The following is an 18,873-nucleotide window of genomic DNA, read 5'->3' on the forward strand; positions in this document are numbered from 1 at the left end:
CATTTATATCAACACCTGCTCTGAAATCAACAAACATATAATTATAAACATTTCTTTTGATAAAAAACCATGTTAACTCACTTGAGCATCTGCATCTTCGGATTTCACTGGTTGTAAATCCAGCAGAGTGAAATTCGTCACAATAAGCTGTAAAAACATCAATATGTAGTCAAAGTAAAACGTCTTAAACAATGTTTTTAGTGAGATATAGTAGAAAATTAGCATTAGAAGTTGTTTTTTTTCTTTCGGACGTACCCGTTTTGTTGGAAAAGCAATTAGTCAGAGCAACGAGCAGCAGGGTTGATGCTATAATCTTAGCCATCGTCGCTCCAAATGGTTTGAATAAATCTGGAAATCCTGACTTTTATAGCAGCAGAGTTTCCTGGTCCGTTTGGCTGCAGAGTCCTGGATAGGTCGCGACACGTCTGATGAACCTTTATTTTGGGAACAGAATTTATCTCTTCAGTTTGTTTGCTAAATGCGATGAACCTGGAGATAGTGCAAACTCTTGCACAAACATGACTTAGTTCTGATTAACTTCCATCAGTAAACAGGATGAAACGCAGCAAACATGTCCTGCTAATAACATGACATTATCGCCGGAACAAACCTTCACTTTACTGAGCAAAAACAGGAATTTCACCTCACAGGACGCAGAAATAACAGGTGAGAAACTGAACCTACATGGTGATCAAACCCTAACGTGGCTTTCTTTTAAAACGCAAACACATGATCAGGTTTCTATTTTCAGTTTTTCTCTAAATACATCCATTCCTCCACACCATGAGTCACAAACCTGAGGCCTGTGGGGCAAATCCGGCCCGCCATAGCTGTTCTTTGGCCGTCTAGATTCTAGACTAAACACTAAGTGTGCTTAAATATTATGTTATCAATCAAATTAATGGAGTTTTTATCCATTTACTTCCAAATTACATCAATCAGTCCCCCCAGTTTCTTGGGAATAATCATGGAAATTCACACAAAATCAACAAATCCCTGCACTGCTTTTTCACTAATACATAATTGGGAGATTATTGCAGGTTTTTGTCAAAAACCTTCTTACTTGTACTAATCAGCTGCCTCAGCTTTAGTTGATGTCAGATTATAGTCCATGATCTATACAGTGAGTAGTAAAAAAGTCGCATTTACCATCGTAAACAAGCGCTAATATTTCCAAATTAGCACCATCAACACTTTGAATTTCATTGCAAAAAATCACAAACCAATCATAAAACCCTGGAGGGACTGAAAGGATATTCAATAATATTAAAGCTGAATAATTATTTAATATTTTAACAAGTTGTGAATGAGTTTTACCAAAATATTCTGGCACAACCGGCACTTTAAGAACATTTGGCCCAAAACAACAATGATTTCGACAACTAAACTGTGTTATTTTGAACGGATGTTGATGACGTCATGTTTTTCTGCAGGTGCCGCTGCATTTTTTAACAAACTGTTTTAATTCAGTTTTCTGTGAAGCTGCGTCTCTGTTGAGTGGCGCTTCCAGATAACAGACAAATTAAAATGACCTTGCGATGGAAAATTTTAGGTACAACACAAAGTATTCGTCTCCATAAAGACTCCAGTAATATCTACCTTTCATGATAAATTACCACCACTGTTCACGTTAAACTCCACAACTCTGTTACTGTTCGTTCGCTCACTAACACTGCATCCATATAGTTTCTTTTTTCAGACTCAGCGACCTCAGATGACCTTTCTCAGCTCGGTCTGCAGCTTATTGACAGCATCATCCCACTCAGAGGACCGACTTTAAGTTTGTGGACTTGTTTAGAGGCAGAAACGGCAAAACCAACCAACTTCTGCTTCTACTGACAAAAACATTTACATCCATCCATTATTGGATGAACGTCAGATTAAAGTTTGTCTTTTAGTGATTTATTTTTAACTGTTGCATGTTCTAAATGTGGAAGAATCAATGGATATACAAGAGAAACAGCTTTGAAAAACAACAATTGGATGAGCGGGTCTGAATTTATTGTGGCATAATTCTGTTTGGTTGTGGTAGTGAGGTTTCATTTTAGTCAACAAATAAAGACAAATTACTAAATATGGTCTTACAATGTTTGTGTTTTGGTGTCCAAACTTTTTGTCACATGGACCAAAATCATCAAGTCAAAATTACTCACACGCTCAAAAGTATATATTTTTTAAAAACTAAATTCATTAAAAAATGGATTGTTTATAGTTACTAGACTAACTATAAACTGAACTTGTAATATTTGAATTAAAGTGGTCAGATTGTCTTGAAGGAAAAGGTTGTAAATCCTAAAATGTGTGGTTATTTAAAGGGGCAGTATTATATAAATGTAACTTTTTTGAGCTTTACATCATGCTATTGTGTTCTTACCTCATTGAAAACATACCTGGAGGTGCATTTTCTGAGTTTCCGCCTCATAGAGCAGAAACTCCCCCACTCTGCTCCTTCAGACTAGCCAGCAGCAATTAGCAAACACCTGGTGAAACTTATTGTACAAGCTACTTCTCAGTGGAAAACTGATAAAAACATTAAAGGGTTAATAGAGGAGCCATGTTGTGATGACTTCCTGAAGGTGGAGTTTCAGAAAGAGCAGGAGCTTCTTAAAGAGACAGAGACAAAATTTAAAGGTGTTTAACTACAAAGTCAAAGTTCTTTAGTCATATTTGATATTTTTAGCATTTTTATAACAATTGAAGTTAACATAGATACCATTCTGTGCTATAAAATGTAACTCTGGAAAACACAGGCACACAGCACCCATCTCAACCCCACAAGGGCTAAAGTGTTGGTTGGTTGGTTGGTTGGTTGGTTGGTTGGTTGGTTGGTTGGATGGATGGATGGATGGATGGATGGATGGATGGATGGATGGATGGATGGATGGATGGATGGATGGATGGATGGATGGATGGATGGATGGATGGATGGGACAAAATTGGTGAAGGGGTGAATTGACCATCAACAACAAAACAGTTGTCTTTTCCAGCAGCCATTGTACATCGGAACAAATAGAGATAAAACCAACTGTCCGAAAGCGCTGGAGTTTCACTGTGGTTGCTAGGTAACAATCAGGGTTCGACTGAGGCTGCTAGGTAACAACATGGTCTGACTCAGCAAAAGGGACATTTTTGAAACCAAAAAACAAATTGTTACTAACAAACAGCAGGGTGGGTTTTTCTCTGTGCTTAGGATGTTTTTTCAGAAGCAGTAGAAACCCAAATGTAAGTATAAAATTGTGCAAAATATTAATTTTGCATAATTTTTTGAAGTCTTGAACTTGACCCAGAGTTCATCCCTTCCTAGCTCTCTGCTATGTTGCAGCTACTTAGCCTGTCATTAATGCTAATTCTAGTTAGTATAGCACTGATAATGGTGTATAAACAGTTTTCCTGTAAAGTTAAACTGTTTCTCCGCCATTACCACATTTAGTAGCTAGCACATGATTTTGATTGACGGCGCTAAGCCCCTCCTTCTGGCTCTGATTGGTTGCTTTCAGTTGGGAGCGGTTCATTTCTTCAGATGGCAAAAGTAGCTCAGGGAGGGGGTGGAGGAGATTGGCATTTTCACAGATTATTTGTTTCACAATAAACTGTCACAACATGGTGACACATTTAACAAACATGTAAATATATATATTTTTAAATTTAAATTACAAACAGCAGCTTTAATGTTGTATCACAAGACAATTCTGCTTCTGGGTTCATTTCTAACCTCTGTAATCGGTGTTAACGTCTGAAAATGAGGACTAACAAGACTAACAAGATTAACAAGACTAACAAGACTAACGGACCATTGATCAAGTGACAACAAAGAAATTACTCGGGAAGTTTTTCATGACTAGTCAGCTCATTTGCATCTCTGTAAATGAGCTTGTGGTGTTGCGTAAAGTTCACCAACTTGTTGTGCGGTTGACAGTAGAGTCTGTCATTGGCTGGCCTCTGACTCACTCTGTCATTATAAGGAGGCGTAGCAGCGCAAAATCTCCCTTCCACCGGGTAAACTAGTCTGTAATCACAGCTGTCCTCATCGTGTCGACCGCGCTGTGACGTGATTCACGACTCCACGGGAGGAAATCCCCACGGCAGAGAGAGAAAGAGACGGGAGGCCCCTTTAAATCGACGCATTTTCTTCCTCCTTGGTAGGGTGCCAAGTAGCTACGGTAGAGAGGCAGAGAAAAGACTGAGAGCTCCGAACAACAACAACAACAACAAGAAGACAGCCACGGCTCTCAGCGGGCACATTTTCACTGATTCAGCTCTAACCCAGGGTGAGCTAAAGCTGCTGTTTGTTTTTATTTAGGACGGATCCGTGGAGAGTTGTTGAGAAAAACCCAACGGAAATTAAGTGTTTCGACCCACAGATCGACGTGAAAATGTATTGTTTTTATGTTAGCTGTCGGTGTGACGCAGATGAAATCATTTTACACCTGTTAGTAGTAATAATTTCGGTTATTTCTGTTTTAAAACACCGAGTAACTGTCTGTTTTATGACACGCGCTGGTTTAACCGCCCCGGATTTAAACCTAACGGTCGGTTCTACTGTCATCAACGGGGCTTTTGGGGCTTTTCCAGCTGTTATTACCAACATTTTGGTGGCGTTTTATTTTTATTTTTCAGCCTCTACACGTTTCGGTGTCGAGAACCATTGCGGAAGTAGTGAGAGTCTTCTCCTCGACGCGACAGCGACACGCTCGGGTCTGTGCTGACACCTAGCGGCCGAACCGGAGAACCGCAGCATGTACGGAGCTTCAGGAATCCCCGAGCTGATCCCACACAGCGGGCCGCCCCGGCAGCCCGGCCCGGCGGGGCAGTTCAACCCGGGACACCCGCAGGCAGACGGACACGACGGCGGGGCGAACCCCCAGAGGCTCGGACAGAGGGCTCCGAAACTGGGTCAGATCGGCCGGTCCAAAAAAGGTGAGAGAAACTTCAATGTGCTGCTTTATTCTTTTGTTTTCCGGCATTCATGCTGGTTATTTAATTGTAATCACCACCAACATATATATATATATATATATATATATATATATATATATATATATATATAGTTTTTGCTCAAGTTAAAGTAAAAAGTAGATGTTCAAGAAATTAAAATAAAAAATGTTTGTTAAAAAGGCGACTCAAGTACTGAATAACTGATCGAAACATCTTTTTAATATTTAAAAATTACATGAAACTAAGAAATTTCTGTTTGTTTGTTTTTTGTTTGCTTTCTAAAACATCTAGGACAAACTCCTAGACTCAACATTTGAATTTTTTGACAGAAATTTACTGTTTTTTCATTTACCATATAGAGTTATGTGGAAATCTTGGCATTTAGTTGATTAAAAATGAAAATAATTACAAAGTAACAAAATCACGCAAAAGAGAATTTTTTCCAAGTCAATATAAAACATGGAGCTGTAACAAAAGCTGCAGATGTGAGTTTTTGGTGAAGACAAGCTTGTTGTTTTTGCTTCAGTAGTCAATAACTGCATGTAAAATGCTGCTTTGCTACTTTTTTTTCTGTCTACAACAGTAAAATAATTTCAGTTATTCATGATTCTAATATAATATTTTGTAAGCCTGATTTGTTTTTGTTTTTTTGGTTCTCTAGTTACAATAGATATAGATACACAATACTCAAAATGGAACATGACTTTTTGACCCTGATCTATATAATCCTATAAAAAGACTAAGCTAGTAGCTAAAAGGAACATAAAAATATGGTAGGTAATATTCTCTCTTTTGACAGGCCCACAGCATCACCAATCCTCTGTCATTCTTTGTAGTTGCCATAAAAGGGCTTCCCCACAGATTTATTCCTTTTTTATGCCACCTGGATTGTTTTGGTACTGGGAAAGAAAATGAAGGCATCTGCATAAAAAAACACAACATTCAGCAGAAAATGCGTAATAAGAATCAGAGTAAAACTCCTGAGTTGCTGTGGAACCAGCAGTTTTTTTTTAATCGCTGTGTTTCATCTGACTCTGCAACAGAGATGTTTCTATTTCTGAACTCACCTCATGCAAATGTGGTGAACTGAATGACGGAGACAGCTTTCCATTGAAACCTCCCAGGAAAAAAAGCACAAATCCAAACTGGAAACCAGCCCATTTTTTGTTTCCAAGCGTCATACTGACCAAACTTGTCAAGTTCAAGAAGGAAAAATTATGAAAAATTCATGTTTTGTATGTTTTTGTACTTCCATTTGGGTCTCAACTGCTTCTAAAAACCACGCCACGTGCTTAAAACCTTTTTTGGTAACAAGTTCATGTTTTTTGGTGTCTGGAAAATAAGCTGTTTTAACCTGTTAAGTTAAAAATTAACTGGCACTACACCGTTACCTAGCAACCCCCAGCCAAGCCCAGCCCGTTGCCTAGCAACCCAGGCGGAACTCCAGGATGTTTAGTCAGCTGGTTTTAAAGCTGTATGGATCATAAAATAAAAAACGGAGCACAACCCAGAGGAGTCTGCAACATACTGAGGCGTACTGCACAGTTTAGCCAGAAGGTGGCGTCGATTAGAGGCGAAACAAACCAGTTATGTACACATTTATAACGTCTCCACTGCTGATAGTGTAGAGTGTTGTGTCCTGTTTCATAGTGTTTCTGTCTGTTGGCTAGTTATTTCTTTAACTGTATTTGTTTTTGTGCTTAGTTGTTTTAGGACAAAAGATGAAATGTAGCTGTGCTAATTCCTCCTTATTTACACTGGCATAAATTGTGGTAATGTTGATTAATCTGCACTGTCCTAATCAAATAAATGTAATTAAATTACAGCTAAAGTGACGAGGCTCAAAGTAGGCAGAACTGCAGAGGCTAAAATCTCATTAGATTTGAAGTAGATATTTGCTAACACCATCAACACATAGCATCAAATCCAGATTGTGTCTTCTTAGAGTCAAGCTAATAGCTAGTAAGCTAGTCTCTGAAGCTAACACAAGTAGCTTCGCTCAGTTAAAATGTCTTGCTCTTTTTCCACAGTGGATCTGGACGACGAAGACCTGGACGACCTCATGAACAACAACGGCCAGTGCCCCGTCTCCCTGTCGCCCATCTCCTAGCTTCATCTCTGAGAAGTGCCAGAAACCCGTTCCAGTCAGCGCTCCTGGTCCAAAGTGTCCTCTGGAGCTGCTGATGGCTCCAACCCGGCTCTTTTAGCGCCGCCTGAACGGAGCCCTGCTTGTACATAGTGTCTATTTAACTTCGCTCAGACTGTGAATAAATGAATCTCTGTACCTCGAAGGATTTCTTTCAAAGCTTCTTTTCTGAAAAGGGCTACTGCTGATCGGCCGGACGTGTCCGACGAAGGTTACCGATTCTCTGCTGGTTTGTTGTGTGAAGGAACACGAGCCTGTTGGGGTGAAAAATTTAGCTTTTGGTTGTGCAACGACTCGCACAGATCCAAACGGAGTAACTACGAGCGCTCGCTGTTTAAACCAGAAGAAAACGACTACTGCAAATTATTTATTGTTCAAAGAAATCTATATTTTTAGTTGTTGTGGCTTCTACTTGTTTTTTACTGTGTCATCTAAAAGTGAGATTTAAGACGTGCACTTTGTGGGAATGCCTGTCATGTGCTGTGACACGTCGCAGAAACCTATGCATGAGGTCTGTGATTAAAGGGCTAGGTTGTAGTTTTCATAAACCAAAACACTGTTTTTTGTTTTTTTTGTTTTGTTTTTTGCAGGCGAACGGCAAAATTTTGATGCACTTTCTCTTGTCCTTTATGATTATAAATCAGATTTATATCTAAACATATTCTGATCCGCATGCGTTGATGTTTATGACTCGTTTTCGTCTCGGCGTCTTTCCAAGCCAGATGTGATTGCAGTATGAGTTCATAAAAACGGGCAGCTCTGATTGGCTGTCGCTGCTGAGACAATCTAACTGATGTTTTGGGGATTTTGTGAAGATTGCAGTGGAATTAGACTTAATGGGCCTTTTAAAGGCTCACAGTTGAGGTCATAGTTCACTGGTGGAGGATGTTTTTCACATTTCTGAGCTCAGTGTTTGACTCTGAGGCTGGGGTTGTTTGCCTTTTGCATGAAAGTGATCAACTTTTCATGATGCATCTCTGGAAATAAATAAAAGTATAAATTCTAATAAAGTCTGTTTTTGTCTTTAATTTAGGTTTGCACAAACAGCTTTAAAATAACCCCAGATTATTTTATTACAAATGCAATCCACAAGATTTGGATTATTTTAGTTATTTATGGTAATCTCCCAACTAGTTTCTGAGCTTTCGCAAATTTTCAAATTGAAATTTCCTTGTTTTTACTAAAGAAAATTCTGAGATTGATCTCAGAAATTTCTGATTTGTTTTTTCAAGCAAATTTTAGACTTTTCTGAGAAAATTTCTGAGCTTGAGAAGTAAAAGATTTGCAAGAAAAAAAAATAACATTTTGAGATTATGCTCAGAAATTTGAGGAAAAAAAAGGACCTGTAAGTTACAAACGTAAAACAAAAATGTTACCTATGAAACTCAGAAATTTCCAACATTGTTTCATGCATTTTTTGTTTTACTTCTCAAGCTCAGATGTTTCCAGGTCTTTTTTTCTAAAACATTTCTGTGATTAATCTGAAAAATATTTTTTTTCTAATAGATTTTCTACTTTTCAAGCAGAAATTTTTTGCTTTTTTTCTAGAAACTTTCTGACAAGTCTCAAAATATTGAGGTTTTATCTAGTAAACGTTTGACATTTCAAGTTTTTTCTAAAAGATTCTGACTTTTGAAATTGCTTGAAATCCTTTGACTTTTCAAGCTCAAACATTTTCATGTTTTTTTAATTCAAATTTCTGATATTAATCTCAAAATTTGACGTTTTTGGCAGAAATGTGCTCCTTTTTTATCTACACCGACCCTAATACACTGTTGTAAATTTAAACATTGAAAATGTTTGCTGGGTGTTTTTAGCAACATTTGCCGTATTTTCTTGCAGTTTCTCTCAAAGGTTTTCCAAATCTCCAAAAATGCACTTATCATTGTTTAATGTTAACATTTGTTTGATTTAACGTAGGCCTGAGAAAAAATTCCAAACAAATCTGTAAAAAGGATTTCACAACACTGTAGGTAACAATTTGCAAACATACCACACTTAATATCTGCAGTGTTTTTATTTATCTATATATTGGCATGTTAAAAATACTTTTTTCATACATTTTCTATGTTCCCATTATTCTGTAGTTACAGCTCAGAGTATAACAGTGTAAAATCTACATACTACAGATCCTTTAAATCTACAAAAATAAATAGGAGTATAATCAGGGTAAAAAAAAAATTGTGTTTATCTGAGCAGAGTTTCTAGCCGGCTGATTTGAAGAGTAATGGATGTCGTTTGGTGTACGATGAGGCCAGTGTGAGAAGTCACACTTTAACGTCTATTTTAGTACACTGATATAATAAAACGTCACATGGACTGAGCTGCAACCTGCACACCATGGAGGAACTGATTACTTTCAATTACAAGACATGTGCTAATTACTGCTAGCGCTGACATACGGCTGCAAATGTTGGCTTTAGTCCATAATATTAGGCTGCAACACAAAGTCTTGTGGATTTAATAGGGGGATCCAATTATAATGTGTCTGAGAAGACCAATGGTAAACAATTGTGGAATGTGAGGACGGAGTATGAAACATCTTTGATGAAACAATTCAGAGCAGTGTGTGACAATTAAATGCTCATTAAAGCCCAACAAGGAGTGTCACTGTTTCACATCTTCGGTTCTGCTTCGTTGACGCTGCAACAATTGTTTTTTTGTTTGTTTTGTTTTATTTAACCCAGCAGTTCCAGCCAGCAGGGGGCGCTCTCAGACATATTCCTTGTTGCTGCTCGGAGGGCTGGAGCGAGAGCCGGGCATGTTTGGGTACCTGGATACCTGCTTCTTCCTGGGACAGGAGGCGGCCAGCATGGCGCCGCCCAGAACGTCGAGGAGGGCGCCGCCCCAAGCGATGAAGATGGCCACTCCAAATTCAAATCTGGGAAGACAAAGGTTACATTAAAGCTAAAATAATCAGTTTTTAGTTTTTCTGTTGTGTTTTTATTTCTTTTAAAGGGAACCTATATTAGAAAAATTCACATTTTTGTTATAGGTTCAATTTTGTCCTCTATCTCTTTTAGCCTACTTTTTAATCTGCTTACACGCACACGCTGCAGCTTACATGACCATGTTTATGTGTGTCTGCCGGCAGTCATACATAAACAGACTGAAACTGATTAGACAAGCCTGGGAGGGCTCAGATTGAAGAAAAGAATAAAAAGCTAAACGCTACAATCTTTGCCTCAGTTGGTTCCATCCATAGCGTGAGCTCAGTGTGGCGCAGCGCTGGACGGTGAATGTAACTCTGCATATGTTCCATTTGTATGACCTGTGTGGCTTGTAACATTTGATCATCTTTCAGCATTAAAGCCTGTTTTTATATGTAACCAAATCTCATTATTTCTCAAGGTAATTTACACTTAGGGGTTCTGGTCGGGTCCTGAAACTGGTTAACGGACCTGGTGGAGCACAGAGACGAAAATGAATTAACTCCAACATTTTCTATGTTTTTATATTTACATTTGGGTCACAACTGCTTAAAGAAAAACACCCAGTCAATTTCTGGCAACTAGTTAATGTTTTATGGCAGGGGTGTCAAACTCCAGTCCTCAAGGGCCGGTGTCCTGCAGTTTTTAGATGTGCCACAGGTACAAAACACTGGAATGAAATGACTTAATTGCCTCCTCCTTGTGTAGATCAGTTCTCCAGAGCCTTGCTAATGACCTAATTATTCCATTCAGGTGTGGTGCAGCAGAGGCACATCTAAAAGTTGCAGGACAGCGGCCCTCGAGGACTGGAGTTTGACACCCCTGTTTTATGGTGTCTGGAAAATGAGTCATTTCAAAAACCTTCCAATTGTAAAGTCATATAGTGGCGTTACCTAGCAACCTAAACCAAACCCAGCCTGTTACCTAGCAACCTAAGTCATACTTAGCCTGTTACCTAGCAACCTAAGCCAAAACCCAGCCAGTTACCTAGCAACCTAAGCCAAAACCCAGACGATTACCTATCAACCTAAGTCAAACCAGCCTGTTACCTAGCAACCCAAGCTGAGTTCCAGCCGTACGTTTTTCAAAGACGTACGGTTGTATAATTACGCATCTGTTTGGAGCCATTTTCATATGTTGGTGTAAATGATGAGTTGGGGGCGTGGTCAGCAGCAGCTAATGTGGATTTAAAGTGACAAGACGCCCTAAAACAGAACTGAGCAAATCAAGCTAACAACTCCAAATTAAGCTAACACCATCAACGTAAAGATAACAAGCTAGTATTCACTTTTAGTGTCTAACATTCACTCTGAAGCTAACACAAATAGCCCCATGAGCATATTTTCCAATATGGAAAGGTTTGAAATACCTTTTTATAATCATTTAAGTTAACTGGTCATGATACTTTTGAGCTTAAACAGAAAGTATAGCTCTGGTGTGCAGAGTTTAGCTACATGCCTGTAGTGTAGTAGAGAAAATGCTGACAATGGAAGCAATTTAGTTTTTTGAAACACCAGAACAAAACTAAAATTGAGTTACCATTTGTCTTCATTCTTGATTAGCATTTCTCAAATTAAGTTATTCCACAAAAATCCACAAAACTAGGACTTTGCCAAAAAATAACAACAGTGATATGTAAAATGTTGCAATAACTAATTAAAGTAACAAACACAAAGGATTGATTTTACAATCACACAAAATACAGTGAAATATTTAGCTTTTCTTACTTGGTGTTGACCGGAGTGTAGGGGTTGTAGAAAGCTCTGATGACGTTGTGAGCAAACCAAGAACACGCCACAATGGCACACAGGCCTGCAGAGAGAGAGAGAGTCAACAGGAAAGATCAACCATTTCATTAACACATCAAAATTCAACAGGACAGAAACCATTTTTATCCCTTTTAACAGCAGCCCCCGCTGACTCCAGCACAATTGGCTGTCAGTGAAGTCTTCAAAGCCCTTTGGACGTTAGATGTTAGAATCAGAGCCAGCAGCGCTGAGTTCATTCAGTAATGAATGAGCTCAGAGGGCAAATGAGTGGGAAGAAAGAGCTTTGGACTTGGGATTAAACGTTCCCCAAGGTTCACTTATGGGCAGCAGCAGAACTGAGTACGTCTTTGATTCACACCAGTCCGGTTTAGACCGCTCCAGTACGTTTGCATAGGAAGTTTGAAATGTTTGGGGAGGTGTGAACGTGCAATCAAACTCTGATGCAGGCCAAACAACTGAACTCAGGTTCGTCTACAAACCTTCGGCGAACCTTTGGTACAGTTTGAATGTATATGTGAATGCCAAGCGGACTGGAAACCACTCCAGAAGCAGGAAGTGAACAACGGTGCAGGGCTTGCTGGGTAAATAAAGTGACCCAGAATGCCAAAACAAACAAGCTAATTTTGCGCTAGCATGAGAAATGACTTGTGGTCTTTTACCAAAAACAAAAGAGAAATTCTACTACTGCTAAAATCTGACGCCACTCCATTTTTGTTCACATTTCATAAAGAATGAAGTTGACCAGCAACCCTCCCGACCCCACAAGGGTGTAGAAAAAATGGATGGATGGAAAGAATGAAGTTGCTCTCAGTGTCTTCTTCAGAGGTTTTCATGTCATTTGCTTCAGTGTTTCTTAGTGCAGCGCCACCACAGGCGAGGAGGGGAAGAGATTTTTCAAATGTTTGTTTCAATTGACACAACAGAGTGTGAAAAAGAGCTGCACCAGCAGAAAATGTAACAAGTGTAATGTTGATTCTCCAATTCATCCAAGTCCAGTTAGGAAAAAACAACTGATACAACTGATTCTTTTGCAAAGAAATGTATGAAAATCTACAGAATGTTGGGAATGCAGATTTACATCTTAAATTAGTCCTATTGTTTAGATCAAACTAACATCAACAGCTTGGAGCGTTTTCGTCCTCACCTCCTATAAGCAGAATAATTCCTCCTATCATGGCAATGCGAGACTTGCGTAGTTTGTCACTTCCTCCACAGGTGGTGCACTTCATTCCCATGCAGGCCACGCCCAGACCCGCCACGGACACGATGATGCCGACTATCATCAAGGCGCGGGTCGCCTGCAGCGAACCTGGAGAAGGAAACGAAGCAAAGATGGTGAGGTAGCTGGATATTCCCAGAATAAAGGACCGTGACGTTTTACGGCATTTACAAATAAAACAAGAAAAGGGAGAAGTAAATTTTTTTAAAAAAACCTCAGGAAATATTTGATTTGATTAATCTCAGACGTTTTTGAGAAGAAAATTGGAAATTTCTGAGTTTCAAAATTTGAACATTTGGACTTTTGAAACTCAGAACATTTTCCTTTTTTCTCCCAAATTTTCCAAAACTTTTTTTAGAAATGTTTTTAAATGGAAAAGTCCACAATTTGCTAAGAAAAACTCTGAATATTTAATATTATGTTGAGTTTCAAAAGTCAAACAATTTTCAACTGAGAAATTTCAAAGTTTTTCTAGAAAATCTCTGACATTGAGAAGTCAAACATTTTCTATGTAAATGTAGAATTTTCCAGAAATCAGAAATTTCAAAAATCTGAAAATGTTTGGCTTTTGAAGTTCAGACATTTCTACATTTTTTTCTACAAAGCTTCGGACAAACTCTGTCAATACCCTCAACATTTGAATTTTTGACAGAAATGTACTCACTTTTTTTTTCTTTCTACCAAAATACACCATTATAAACATGCAACTCCTGCTCAGGAAGGTTAGAAAATATCAGAAAAACATAAAAGTGGAAGAAGAAACATAAGAAAATAGGGACTCAGGCTTTATCTGAGTGACTAGAGGTTGTAAATTAACTTCCTGTTACTGGCAGGGAAGCCATGGGAGACTCATGAATACGCCAACAGTGAGAAACAACACAATTTTCTTCACTTGAACTGAATCCAAGTGGTAAAACCTTTCGTCAGCCTGTAAACCTTTCACAGGATGAGGCCCCTCTTTGTCCAGATCCTGCCTCTGTCCACCTAGAACCAGTCTGTGCCAGCCGAGGCCATCCCTGCCCTCCCCAAACAGACCAAACCGCCCAGCAGGGAGCGAGGGAGACTCGATATGACATGTAAATCAGAGGGAAATGGGAAACAATACGCAGGATTATGCTTCTTACTTCTGATATAATTACATTCTTGTTTCTAAATTGACCGTCAAAGTCAAGGAGAAATCCACCGAGAAACTTTCACTTGTCAGGAGTACAAAAGTTAGGAAAGGGCCGTTTTCTGAACAACTGTAGATTCCTGTTGTCAGTTAAAACTTGAATGTTTCACCACTTTGCAAAGGTCTAAGCTTTTCCCCTGACTGGATTATTAAAAAATAATCCAGAAATCACAAAGTTTCCAGGGTCGAAAGTGGAAACTTCTCCCATAAATGCTTAAATTTCAACACAAACCATCGATCCAACCTTTTTATATTTGTTTATTGAGACTGACAATAGAAAAATTATTGATTTTAATGATTTCAGCGCAGATCAATTAAAAGATTTTACTTTAAGATTTAAAGAGATGCCATTTTGTGTTTTCCAAGCAAATAATGCTATTCCATAGCACAATCATGTAACTGCTACTCTGAGTTAGGGTTGGACAATAAATCGGTAACAATATTTATCGCGATAAACGCTTGATCAATATCAGTACTTAATAGATTTCTCAACAATTTCACTGAACTCTGATCCAGAGCCACACAGCTAATCTTGGCTGGTGGAATAAACTAGCTGACTCACTCCTTGGTTACCTAGCAACTCATTCATTCTTTGGTTCCCTAGCAACAACCTGCTGAGTAACTGCCACAGCAGCAGTTTAAGGCTTCACCTCAAAACTGTTTAAAAAAAACCCAAAAAAACAACGACGTGGAGTGAAAACTGTGGATAAAACAGGAAAGATCAAGCCGCCAGTCTGGCAGAATTTCAGATTAATCAATATTTATCAATATCAACTGATATAAAACATTGTAATATCGGGATTTTTCACCATTTTCTGACAGCTTATTATGAGACAAATAATCTGTGAAAAGATCAACAACTTACAGTTACAGAAAAACCGTTTATCCATCATGGTAACTAGACTGAGCATTCACAACAGGCTACGCTAGCTGCAGCGTACCAGACACCAGATTGTGATTGGTAGCTCTAAAACCCGCCTCCTGGCTCTGATTGGTTATTTCTAGTTAGCGCTAGGAGAAGCTACATTTTTTCACAGATTATCTGCATCAAAATGCTCAGTCATTTTGTGACTGAGCATTTTGTCAGTCACAAAATGCTGACAGTTTCAAACAATATGTAAAATATAAAAGTTAAGTAGCTTTAAGGGTTGTAGAAATATCAGTATTTCTTTCTGAAGACGGATTATACGAGCCACACTCGGCTTGTGACAACGGCTTGTTGACAAAAGGGTGAAACTCAGAAGTTTGTGTTGAATGTAACACAACCAGACTTCCTGTCACCGCCCGTCCTGAGAATCACACGAACCGCGTGCCGAGGGGTCAGAGGTACGAGACGTAGAGAAAGAGAAAATAACACATTGTGCACTGCAAAAACACAAAATCGTACCAAGTGTTTTAAAGTGCAAACATCTTAGTACTCGGGAAATAAGACAAAACTAACTTACAAGCAACTTTTCAGTAGGAAATAGGAGCTTGTTTTAAGTAAATAATCCCTGAATATTGATTTTAAAAAGTACTTGTTCCATTGGCAGATTATTTTGATTATAAAATTACATTTTTCCGTGTTGTAAGTAAAATAATCTGCCAATGTTGAATCCTTAATCAACATTAAGGAATCAAAGAAATTACTCAACTAAGAGTAAAAAAAGGTATTTGGTTAAAAGTCTACTCCGGTACTGACTAACTGATCAAATTATCAATCATTTAATATGTAAATTTTACATCAACAGGTGGACCAAAATATGAAGTTAAGTGGAAATGTTGGTATTTTAAGAACTGGAATGACAATAATTCATAAGTGACAAAAAAATAACAAAATCTGGCAAAATAATTTTTTTCCAAATTAGTTTCTTTTAATAAAAACCTTATGAAACTTTAACTGCAGGTGTGTCTGTGTCTGGTGAATTCTTGGTTAAAACGTGCTTGTTCTTCACTCAGTGGGTAGAAAACCCAGAAATTTTACTCAAGCGAGAGTAGAAATACTTGATAAAATTATTCAAGTAAAAGGAAAAAGTACTGTGTTGTAAAAATGCTCCTAAAAGCAAATTTCTAAAAAAAAAAAAAAAAAAGTTACTCAAGTAATTGAGTACCAACTCTGGTTATTTACATGAATTATTTTGATTTTGGCCTCATATTTTAGCTCAGTTAAATATTAAATGTGTGTAGCATTTCTACCAAACACTTTTTTCCCTCTTATTGAGTCTTTTCTAATCTTTTACGTGAATAAAACCGTGTCAAAGTGTCGCTAATTTCGCGCGTGTTTTCGTCTCGTCTTACTGTCGAGCTGCAGGATGGAGTCGTATATTTTGCACTGCAGCTGTCCGGTGCTCTGGAAGGCGCAGGACATCCACAGCCCCTGGTACATGGCCACGGCCGTGATGATGTTGTCCCCGATGTAGGCGGACATCTTCCACTGAGGCAGGACGGTCCCCACGATCAGCCCCACGATGCCCACCAGAGACAGGAAGAAGCCCAGCAGCTGGATCCCGGAGTTCGCCATGATTCAGTCAAACGACGTTCTGTCCGCAAAGGTTAAAAATATCAAACTTCCGCAGCTCCGTTAGGTTCAATAAGGGGGATAAAACCTGCATGCAGCGCAGATGGAGGTGAGGGACGGAGGGTGGGAACCACGGAGGGGGTGGTGGTGGTGTGGGAGTGGGAGTGATGCTTCCCACTTCTGTCCTGCGTGTCAAACCGCAGGAATTATTTAGGAAAATAATAATAAAAAGTTTACAGTTTGGTTCAACTTTTATCAGATTTAACCAGAAGATAAAAACAAACATTCAGGAGTTACAACATATAAAGGAGATGGAAAAAATATGAGACATTTTCTAGAAAACAACAACAAAAAAAAAAACGAAGAATAAAGTAAAAATAAAAAAAGTGACTTTTTAACTCAGAAATATGGAGACTGACGTAAAAAAAACTTTCTAAATAGATACATCAAAAATCTACGGAAGAGGATTAGGGCCACCCAAAAAAATAATAAAAAAAGAGTTCTGACTTTAAAGTCAGAATTCTGAGATTAAAGTCAGAACTCTTTTTTTTTTTTCGGTGGCCTCTTCCGTAAAAAAAAAAAAATGTTGAGATCGACCTAAACATTTTCTAGAAAAAAAAAGAAGAAAATTTCTGGTTAAAAAGTTGAAAAATTGCTTAAGAAAATAAAACGATAACGATGGACATTGAACTCTGAATGAACATTTGAGATTAATCTCAAATTTGTTTTTGAAATAACACGGAAATTTTTCTAAAGAGAAAATTTTTGACTTATGAAATTCAGAAAATGTCCAAAAGTCAAAAATGTTTAACTTTTGAAGCTCAGGAACTGTTTTTTTATAGACAATTTCTGAGACGAATCTCAAAACGTCATTTTTAAAAAAAATTATTTTTAGCATGTTTTCAAACCATAAAATTTCCAAGTTTTTCCTAGAAATTTTTTTATATTAATCTCTAGCAAAATTGTGACTTTTCAAGATCAGAAGTATCTCATTTCTAGATTAATCCTAACATTTGCAATAAGAAAACCTGAATTTTTCTAGATAAAAACTCATAACGGGTGACGGCCGGACTCATGGGATCCAACTTAACACATTTCAAAGTTTGTTTGTCCCCCTCCACCCCCCAGAAGATTTCTGAGATTAATCTAAACATTTTTGAGTTTTTTCTTATCTTCTCAACCTCAGAAATTTCTACATTTTTTCTAGAAAATTTCTGAGATTCATCTTACAAATTTGCAAGAAAAACCTCCAAAATGTTGAGATTAATCTTGTAAATTTTCTAGAAAATCTTCAGTTTAAAAAGTCAAAAACCTGAAGCAAGATAAGTTTAGTCTGATTTAAATTCAGACAGCGAGCAAAAAGGGTGTATGTGTCTTTTGACTAGGTGGATGAAAATATCTGCTTTCAACTGTAATTCTTTTGTTTTTACTTTTTTGGCCCCAATTGTCTTCCATAGGTGTCACAATGGCTTATTTAGCTGTTTATAGTTAAAAAATGGTTTAAATGCAGTCTAAAAAAGGTCATACTCGGGTTAATGATGATATTTTGATTGATTCATCTCAAAGTTCGGTTCCTGCATATCAAACTCCTCTCCGTCTTGCTCTGATCCTTCAGTTTCTCACATTCTTGTGTTTCCAGCCTCTCCTGTCACTATAACTCTCCTCCATTCAGCTGCTGAAGCAACGAATACCCCATTGTTGCAGCGAGGAATTAATCTGCTTCTCATTGAAACAAACGATAAAAGATTTCTACATTTTTTTGTATATTTTAATTAGAGAAAATAAGGAAAATTTGTAGATAAAAAAATGTAGAGGTCAGGAAGATAATGGATGAGGAAGAGGAGCAGGAGGATCCCAGTCCTTCCAGTGCTGTTACTACTGGAAACCTGATTTATATGACATCCTAATCCAAAGAAAAACTCCCCACACCACCCATTTCCAGTCATCTCTACCCTTTTCCCACTTCTTTAAAGCGTAAACACACATTCATCTTGGTGGTTTCGCCGTCGCACAATGCTCAGAAGGAGCCAAAGAAGAAAAAAACGTCTAAATCAGCCTTGACAGCATTCCTCCAGGGGCTCTGCCTCCTCTTTCTGAGGCCTCCTGTGGGGCTGAGCTGAGCAGTACAGTACAAAGTCAACGGCTGAAGTGCTTTAAGTGGAAGTCACTGAGGCATCAGCGATAAAACACTTTTCTCCTGAAAAGG

General features: G+C 38.2%; 2 protein-coding genes across 2 annotated transcripts; one reads left to right on the forward strand and one right to left on the reverse strand.

Moving 5' to 3' along the window:
* The first annotated feature begins 3,920 nt into the window (after positions 1–3,920).
* LOC102218994 (calcium/calmodulin-dependent protein kinase II inhibitor 1-like) lies at positions 3,921–8,087 on the forward strand. Its single transcript, XM_005810399.3, has 3 exons — positions 3,921–4,268; positions 4,618–4,917; positions 6,966–8,087. Exons 2-3 carry the CDS (start codon positions 4,737–4,739, stop codon positions 7,043–7,045), a joined length of 261 nt encoding a protein of 86 aa, XP_005810456.1. The 5' UTR covers positions 3,921–4,268; positions 4,618–4,736; the 3' UTR covers positions 7,046–8,087.
* Positions 8,088–8,861: 774 nt separating this feature from the next.
* Positions 8,862–16,800, reverse strand: LOC102218729 (claudin-7-A). The gene is made up of 4 exons (XM_005810398.3): positions 16,448–16,800; positions 12,925–13,089; positions 11,739–11,823; positions 8,862–9,962 (listed from the first exon to the last, which is right to left on the reverse strand). The coding sequence occupies exons 1-4, from the start codon at positions 16,668–16,670 to the stop codon at positions 9,794–9,796; spliced, it is 642 nt and encodes a 213-aa protein (XP_005810455.1). The 5' UTR covers positions 16,671–16,800; the 3' UTR covers positions 8,862–9,793.
* Positions 16,801–18,873: the final 2,073 nt, after the last annotated feature.

The sequence above is a fragment of the Xiphophorus maculatus genome, chromosome 14, assembly GCF_002775205.1.
Source record: "Xiphophorus maculatus strain JP 163 A chromosome 14, X_maculatus-5.0-male, whole genome shotgun sequence".
Taxonomy (NCBI): Eukaryota; Metazoa; Chordata; class Actinopteri; order Cyprinodontiformes; family Poeciliidae; genus Xiphophorus; species Xiphophorus maculatus.